Below are 9,447 nucleotides of genomic sequence, written 5' to 3' on the forward strand. Positions count from 1 at the left end.
CTTAAAAATGTGGTGGAATAGAAATAGTTGTCGAATAAAAATAAAAATGAAGAATTAAAAAAAGGAAGGTCTCATTGGATACCACGGTAAAATTGTCCATCTTATTTGTCTGAACATTGCTAATGGACAAACGAGGAAGGACCCTTGGAGGTGCCCTAACTTTTACCAGGGTACCATCGAAACCGTGGTAAAACTTTAATGATTTTTTAATAATGATAAAAAAACCATAGAATGTATTACTCCGTATCTGATTATCTGAAGCATGGAACGCCAACCCCTATGAGTTCTCCACTTCTCCTAAGAACAGAGGTAAGATAGATAAGCCCCGTCCCAATTCAAATCCACCAAATCTGGTAAGACGACCGCCACGCCGCTTTCCCTCCCCCGCCTCCCTCCCAAACCCAATTCACCCCCTCGCCCGCCTTCTTCGAAATACCGCCAAATCAAACCGAGAGCAATCGAAATCCCAAATCCCACCTCTCGAATTTAGCCCAGGCATTCCCAAATCGCGCGGTTCTGATGCCGAAGGTAGCCCTTTCCGATCACTAAACCCCTGAACCCCGGGATCCGCCGAGGAATTCCTCTATTGGTTCCTTCGTTTAGAATTGTTTCGGTTCGCGTCGGTATTGGCGTTGATACATATGGTGGGTTGGTGCAGGCGCACGAGGAGGAGGTGCCGGCGGCGGGGGCGGACAGCGAGGAGCTCGAGCCGCTCTTCGACTACTCCCGCGTGCAGCCCACCATCGACTTCTGCTTCGACGGTAAGGTCCCGCGACCCCATGCCCTAGGGTTTCCGTGGAAGTTGCTTAGGACCGACCTTTCTCCGTTTGGATGCGCAGATTCCGACCTCGAGAAGTCGGACATCTTCGTCCACTGCAACAAGCGCCCCAAGGTGCCCGCCGCCGCCGACGACGACGCGAACGCTGTCGTGAGTATGACAGAGTTCAATTCGTTTTGATGGGTGAGGTTTTTGGTTTTTGGCTGTGAAAGGTAACGTGTTCATTCCGATCTGCGTGTCTTGCAGGAGGGGGGTAAGGCTAACGAGAAGGGCGACGCCGGCATAAAGAAGGCCACGGTGGTGAATTTGGATGATGAGGATTGGCTGGCTCCGCCGCCGCTGAAGCCTGTGCTTAGCACTGAAGTATGCAAGGATAAAACGATGCACGAGCTGAGGTATCACAATGTTTTATCTCTACTTTGTGCCATCTTGCGAGGCTAGCTGTTTTTGACCATGATGATGAGTTGATGACCGATACTAGTGAGATATTGGCGTGACGAGACTGGTTGCTATGATTAGATGACGCGATGATCATTTTGGAGATTTGTCTACTTTAGTTGAATTCAGTTGGCTCATTAATATGCTGATCAGACGATACCATCATGTGCCAAGCAATCAGTGGCACCCAGATTCTTACTGCGTGGCTCATTGCAGCTGGAATTTGTCAGGTTAGGTCTGTAGGTGTTATAGTGATCATGACAAGTAAGTGCTGCCAAGGTGCTATGTTTTTGCTTTATAGCTGCTTATTCCAGGTATCCTGGTTATTCATTTTCTCAAACACAATCATGCCCTTTCATTATAAAATACTCCTCCAATGCCAGGAATAAAGTCAGAACAGTATCTTCACAGTTCAGATGTCAATACTGTTTAGACATATAATAGCGCCTTATGGGATCCTAGGCCAATTTTTTTTCTCGAATACGCACAAGCATGCGTATCATATATTATAGAAAGAAAGGGGGTGAAGAGCCCCTCTACATGGGTTTGTTACAAAACACACCCAAGTCCACCCTTACACGACGAAGTGGGTTAACTACTCCCGACCAACCCACTGTGTCAACGCTTGAAAGAAACTCTCGAGGTCACCCTCAGTGGCGGAGACAGGGGGGGGGGGCGAGCAGGGGCCTGGCCCCCCTAACCATCGAGCGATGCTGTGGTGATTAGCTATACAAAGGCACGTATTTCCCACGTATATACATACTTGGCCCCCCCCTATCTCAACGTTGATTCTGGAAAAAGGAAAAAGGCCCATGTGAAGCCCACTAGCGGCCAGGTACTAGGGCGCTGCGTTCTCCTCTGATGATTAGCCTGTACGTGGATTTCGCTCCAAAAAAAAGCCTGTACGTGTATTAGTACCCAGAAATTAGTCGCCGCCGTTACGTGCCCTCGCCCGCCCTGCCTCTGCTCTCCTCTCCCTGCCCTGCTGTGATCTCGATCCTATTCGTTCGTACGGCGACGGCGCGACACTGCCTTCTTCACTTGTCAAATCTTCCGGCTGCAACCAACGGGACTAGCTGAGGACCCAAGGGTTAACACACATCAGTACATCACACAATTAACTAATCTCAATTCTCATCTTATATCATCAGATTTTTGTTGTCTACTTGTTTTGGTTGTGTGATTAGTGATGCTATGATTCTATGAACAGTTCCTATGTTATATGTGTACTAGAAATTATCGTGGTCTGATGCAAATTACCTTGTATGAGTTATTATTTGGGATGCAATTTTTTCCTATGTCAAACTACAATATAGCTAATTGTGAAATTGCAATTCAGCAGATATGAAGAGAAAAGCGCCGCCATACACCGTTAAGATTAATTCATTCTTTAGGCTGGTTGCTTCAAGTTCTCAACCTAGTGAAATTTTTAATGACGTATGTTGGACATAGTAAATGTTGTAGACCAAGAACAAAATTGGCTTATCAGTGAGACCTTGGTAAACATTGTCAAATTTGAGAGCTGCCACTGGACAAGCAAGATGAAGGTCGACATTTTTATATATCCGAGGGACCATATCTGCCGAAAAGTGCCCCAAAAAACTCTAAACAGTAATTTACCATTTAAGCGCCGCCAAATGGGATATGACTTACTTCGGTGTTACATGGTCAGATACATTGAAAAAATTAGTAGGTAATTTCTCTTCCAATGAAATTATTAAATTTTCTCATCTTATTGGCAATTGTAGAGGAAAATTTAAACTTGTACAATATTTTATAGGTGTGGCGCATTATTATAGTATGATGATAGTTTTTTTTTCAGTCGAGACAAAAAAATATGAACTTGACTTGGCCCCCCCTATACCAAAATCCTGGCTCCGCCCCTGGTCACCCTTGAGCAGGCCTGATTGCCTCCAAGCCCTCCCTTCCTCCAAGATCCTCATTCCTACTCCACGGAGTGACGGTGAAGCTCCATCAAACACAATCCCGTTCCTGTGCTTCCATAACTCCCCGAAGACAAGGACTAAGATGGCCCTATAGTCCTTGCCCGATCTTATTCCAAATTAAACCCAGTTTGAATAGGGTATGCTGTTGCTTTATGAAATGCTGCACGGACTTCGCCTAGCTCTTCCCCTGCCTTTTTGATATTCCCATTCTAGTTCAGTTTCACCAGACTGTTATGATTTTAGCACTAGTGCACGTAACAACAGGCTAGGTTTTTGCACACGCGTGCACACACAAAATGGAGATTACTATGGCTTAGTAAGTTAGTTACTGGGCAGAATGTCTTTGGTCTTTCAGTATAGAATAGTAGGCATAACAAATATTTATCATTCCCGCATCTGTAAGAACACAACCTACGAGTGGTTCAGGTCAAGTCTTACTTGAAATTCTACATGTATTTTTTGGTTCAACCTATTGTTTATGGTGTTAATCAGCCCTATGGACGTCCTGAGACATCTGGAAATGGAAATCAAACTCATGTATTTTACTGTATTTGTTGCTATTGCTGTTATGTTGCCAGGCAAGTATAAAGTTAGCATCGGTCCTTTGCTTTTAATTGTTTTTTACTACCAGCCGGTAGTTTATAAAGATGTTACTGACTTGTACTTTTCCAATTTTTGCGCATGGCATTCTCAGATTAAAGAAACAAGAGGTAGAAAAACTGCCTGATGATGCATTTGAAAAGGTTGTTGAAACTGTTAAGAAAGACATGGCAGCCAAGAAGCCGCCTGAACCTATAGTTCTTGATGATCCAACTGAATCAGAGACTAAGAAATCCAAAGAAAAGATCTGCATAATGGTTCAGGAAAAGGATGGAAGGCAGCAGTTCCGTGTATGCAAGGTATGAACTTCTCATGGTGATGTTACTCTGCTGTTAAATAATTCAAATTCTCTGACTGACAGTTGCAATAATTTGACGTGTTCAAGTTTAGATTAAGTTAGACATAATAAAAATCCAATATACTTTCTCCTTTTCATTTTATTGTTGAACTTTACCTTCTGAAATGGTATCTACGTTAGTACAATGTGCATAAGCTAGGATTTTGACATTTTGCCATCCATTAAACATTACCACATGTAAATTAAAACCAACTCTGTATTCTTAAAGGGGCAGCCCCAGTGCATGTAGCTCCCGCTTGCGCAGGGTCTGGGGAAGGGTCCGACCACTTTGGGTCTATTGTACGCAGCCTTTCCCTACAGTAACTCTGTATTCTTAATCTTGATTTATAATTGCTAAAGGATGAGAAGTTCGACAAGCTTTTCAAAGCGTATGCTAAGAAGGTCCAGGTCAGCCCATCCGATCTGACTTTCGTATTTGATGGCGACAAAATAAACCCAGCAAGTACACCCCAGGACCTTGACCTGGAGGATGAAGACATGATTGAGGTGCACCATAAGCCAACTCTAGGCAAGCCAGCTGAAGCATACGTGAAGAAATCGCGAGAAAAGATACTTATAATGATTCAGGACAAAGATGTGAAGCTGCAGTTTCGTGTATACAAGGTATAGCATTTTCATGAGACTGTTACTAGTATCAGTGTGCAATAACAGTATATAATCTTTCTGTTAGATAGTTCGAATTCGCTAACAGGTACTTGCAATTATTTCATGCATTCACGTTTTATGGCCTAACTGGATTCATTTTGACATAATAAATGTCCAACATACTTTCAAATTTTCATTTCATCGTTGGCTGAAGTTTAATGTACATTAGATTTAGTTCAAATGTGTACAAGCTGGGATTTCAACATTTCGCTCCATTCAACTTGCAAAATGATAATTTAGAGTATCTCTGTATGCTTATATCTTGATTTCTGATCGCTACAGGATGAGAAATTTGACAAGCTTTTCAAGGTGTATGCTAAGAAGGTTCAACTCAAGCCATCTGATCTGATTTTCATATTCGATGGTGACAAAATAAACTCGGCTAGTACACCCCAGGACCTTGACTTGGAGAATGATGACATGATTGAGGTGCGCCACAAATCCCACTGATGGCTAGGAGCTTGGCCCGGAGTTATCTCAATCTGTAGTTTTGGGCGTCCCTGAGTGGGATGTTGTTTGGAGGTTGACCTGTTTTCCTTTGTGGTCAGCTGCTCATAAGGTCAGCTCAACTTTTGCTAGTGTTAGCTTCTTTTACATGTTCATGTCTATGCCCGCAATAGACATATCAAACATGCAATTGTATGTAGAGCATGCTTCTTTCCAGCCTGTCTGATAGATGCCCCCCCCCCCCCCCCACACACACACACGCCTTTTGCTCTGTATTTCACAACGTGAGATGGTTAGAATTTTACTATGAAGTATTTGAGCGGTGTATCTTAGTGTACAGACAGGATTTGCTTGTATCAATTTCACGTTAAGTGGACGACTGCGCAAATCCAAAGTTCCTAATCACACGGCTCTACCTGTATGGATAATTTCGTTTCTGGATTCTATAGGATAGTTGTCCAGCGGATGTAACATAGTGCATGTGGCTACATTTGTGTTTATAAATTTGGTTTTAGGCAAGCTAGAACAGTTGACGGATGAGCATGAGGTAAAGAACCAGTATGAACTTAGGTGATTTCTGATACCATGAGCACTGTTGCTACTTGTATTTCTCTCCATAGATTGCAGCCCTTCTTTGCATCGATGTGGCTCATTTTAATGAAAAACAGCAGGAAAAAAAAATGTGCCACAGCCTTTAAATGTATATATAAAAGTTATGTACGGATTTAAGTATTTAAAGATGAAAGGAAAAGTCCTAACTAACATCTGTAATTCTGCTGCTGTTTATCAACTGCGGTCTGTGGGGCTTTATTTCAAAGGACCTTAGATTCATGATATAAAATGGCAGTTGTGGTTTATTTTGATATTCTCAAAAGCCTCACGAACTGAAAACCCTGGAGTTCTGTTTGGGCAGATATGTTCCCAGCATGAGGGAGAATGAACATTTCAGAAAAGATGTCGAATTGTTTCTTTCATTTGATAAGTCATGACAACAAAATTATGGTCTTGACAAGTACACCCTCCGTAAAGTGATCTAAACGCTCTTATATTTCTTTACGGAGGGAGTATTTCCCCTCGTTTTTAATAAATCCTTGTGTTCAGTCTATCATGGAGGTGGAGCCAGAAAAAGAACTTTTGTTTTCTTTTCGACAAGAAATATTCCAGATCCATTTCAAATGAGGAATCACAACGCGCTGACCGACCATGGCATGGTAAAGCTTTAGTTGAGGAATATTCTGGAGGATTCCAGAGATAGGTTCATTAATCTATTTGAAATGAGGGATCACAACATGCTGTTAGTCAGTCTATATAACTAAAGGGAAGTCCCATTAAGCTTTATATTTTCGGCATTCTGGTAATTTTCTGAAAGCCTTTTTTCACTTCTGACCGGCTTGCATGCTCAGCTGTTGCTGGGGTTCACCCCGCACCTCACCGCACCCTTGGCTGTACCACAGAACCTAGTCGAGTAGTCATCCTTTTAGGGGTAATCATGAGCTTTTTGCACAAAGTTGTGGGCTAAATCGCCAATTTCAACATCATCGATTTCTGCTGGAAGTCTGGAACCCAAAGACATAGAAACATTCAGGTTGCATTTCGGTCCCAGTTTAGCAAGGCCATGTCCAGCTTGGTTCTAGAATTACATGTGCATAGCTCAAGCGTCACTCCAGGAGGACATGTGCTGATCAGGAGCTTGATGTCTTCAATGACCTGCGTCGTGGCTGGCTAGTCCGGTCTGCGGCGATCGCCTACTCAACCGGCCTGTCCTTGGTAGAGAAGGCATCCCTCATGGGAAGAGATACTCCGAGTTGGCGATTTCTATGTCCGAGGGATGGCCGCCGCTCAGCACCGTCCATGCAACATCTGACGCAAGGACCCCATTACCTCAGGGGAAACATAACACATCGAATTACTGCATGCTAGTTAGTGCACAAAACAACGATCATCTTTGCATGTAGGTGCTGACAAAAAACTCATGGAAAATTTATTAATTGCTTTGTAAAGTACTCCCTCTGTAAACTAATATAAGAGCATTTGGATCACTAAAATAGTGATCTAAACGCTCTTATATTAGTTTACGGGGGGAGTATATACTTGCATGATTGAGCTCCTATCCTTCAATAAGAATCCAAATATAAGGCGTTCAAACCATGAAAACAAGCAAACAATAATTCTGTCTTAACAGTAGAACTAGCAAAGAATAATTTTGAATAGTCACTTATACTACTCCAAATTTATTGAACAATTTACCACTGACATATAACTTATTTTAAAATACCGTGTAAAATTTTCATCAAATTATGAGCTTCTAGTAAAAATCTAAAATGCCAGAACTAACAACATAGCTGCTGAAAGCAGCAACTAACAATCAACAAACAACCTTCTTGTTCTTGATGTAATTCTTGGCTCTTTATTTTTATAATACAGTGGTTATACAAAGGGATAATTAATTTAATTGAGAAGCTTACATGACAAAAGTTTCACATTGTTTCCATGGGCATGAACAAAAGTTGAAGGTCCACCCCCACTTCTTCAATGCTCACATTTTCTCAATCACTTCTCTTTTGATTATTTTATTTTATTTTTACCTATTAGTTTCTTGGATAAAAGTGGAGTTTACAAGGTATCATGGAGGATATTACATCAAATTCTAACCCTCTTCCTATTTGTTGACATTGCATACGAAAACAAGTTAATAACAAAGAGTAAATGCCAATGCATATTAAAAGTAGTTTCTTGCAATTTTAGCATCTTGGAGACATTGAGAGGGCACTCATATCTTCATCTATCATAATTATTGCAAGAAGTAGCATCAAACTTAATATTATAAGTTTAATTAACATCATCATGAGGACAAGCAAATTTTAGGCCACGAACATAGTATTCAATACACTCAAATTTCTCCTCTAAAGTGTAGTTAGGAGAGTCCAAAACCATCATAGGACTTCCATAAGTGAGAGTAAAATAATTATTCATAGTTTCATCATCCATAATAGTATCATAATCATCTTCAAGTAATCCGTTCATAGGTGCATTGTGATATTCATTCCAATTTTGAACACAGTCTTCACAAAAACAAATTTCATGTAATGAGCTTTGTGTGTCATCCATTAGTAGCAGCAACACGAACATCACAACTATCATCCATAAACCTAGAGAGCAAATCATCACAAAAATACATAATTTTGGTATTTTTAAATATAAAATCAGACCCTTAATATTACTTAGTATAAAAAAACAAGTGCAAATGAGAATATTCGACTTAGCGTTATGCTCCCGAAAACGGCGCCAAAAAGGTCTTGATAATCCCCAAGTGGAGTTACTATAGCTCTCTCCAATGAGGATGTGGAGGTATATGAGTGTTATAGCCCCTAGGAGCTAAATGTAGGTTTCCTACTCTCTAGTAGGATAGGATTCAAGGAGGTGACTAAAGTACTTATAAAAGATAAAAGTAAAATGTCAGGGGTTGTAACCAAAAGATTTACGAGAAAAACGAGAGAGCTTGAGTATGTGGTGGTTGTGATGAATGTAGCAGGATCCAATGTGAGCAAGTTTCTGGGCAATTGGCTAGTTTATATATTCATGGTTGATTTTCTTATCTTGGGAACAAGTCTAATAATGACACGAAGATGTGTCGCGGTGTCTACCTAGGCAATTACCCTTCATACAACTTTAAAAGTTATCTAGGCCTGAGCGACTACCCTTCATAATTGAAAGTTATCTCAAGCTTAAGCGATGACTGTAGGATCGAAAGTATGTCTGGAGGGAGGGGTGACTGGACTACTTGACCAAATGAAAACTTGTCCTTTTCCCAATTTAGTTGTAGGCAAGTTTTAGCAATTCTACCAAGTCAAGAACACCCTACACATGCAAGTCTAGGAGTTGAGCAGCGGAAAGTAAAGAATTTGCATATGAACGTAAAGGAGAGATATGAGAAATCAAACGCAATGAAGACACGATGATTTTTGGCGTGGTTCCGATAGATGGTGCTATTGTACGTCCACATTGATGGAGATTTCAACCCACGAAGGGTCCACGAAGAAGCAACCTTGTCTATTCTATCATGGCTTATGTCCACGAAGGACTAGCCTCACTCGGGTAGATCTTCACGAATTAGGCGATCTCCTGACCCTTACAAACTCCTTGGTTCAACTTCACAAGATCTTGGAGGCTCCCAAGTGACATCTAACCAATCTAGGAGACACCACTCTCCAAAAGGTAATAGATGTGTAGTTGAT

The 9,447-nt window shown here is 41.4% G+C and overlaps 1 protein-coding gene across 2 annotated transcripts; it reads left to right on the forward strand.

The window, feature by feature from the left end:
• Nucleotides 1-266: 266 nt before the first annotated feature.
• Nucleotides 267-5,974, forward strand: LOC123061438 (NFATC2-interacting protein). 2 transcript variants are annotated; one of them, XM_044484545.1, is made up of 7 exons: nucleotides 267-528; nucleotides 659-761; nucleotides 840-928; nucleotides 1,025-1,173; nucleotides 3,857-4,061; nucleotides 4,460-4,723; nucleotides 5,048-5,974. In XM_044484545.1, the coding sequence occupies exons 1-7, from the start codon at nucleotides 520-522 to the stop codon at nucleotides 5,213-5,215; spliced, it is 987 nt and encodes a 328-aa protein (XP_044340480.1). In that variant the 5' UTR covers nucleotides 267-519; the 3' UTR covers nucleotides 5,216-5,974. The 2 variants fall into 2 exon arrangements, with proteins under 2 accessions (XP_044340480.1, XP_044340481.1); XM_044484546.1 differs by lacking the exons at nucleotides 267-528; nucleotides 659-761; nucleotides 840-928; nucleotides 1,025-1,173 and adding an exon at nucleotides 2,594-2,909.
• The last annotated feature ends 3,473 nt before the right edge of the window (nucleotides 5,975-9,447 follow it).

This window comes from Triticum aestivum, chromosome 3A (genome assembly GCF_018294505.1).
Source record: "Triticum aestivum cultivar Chinese Spring chromosome 3A, IWGSC CS RefSeq v2.1, whole genome shotgun sequence".
Lineage (NCBI taxonomy): Eukaryota > Viridiplantae > Streptophyta > Magnoliopsida > Poales > Poaceae > Triticum > Triticum aestivum.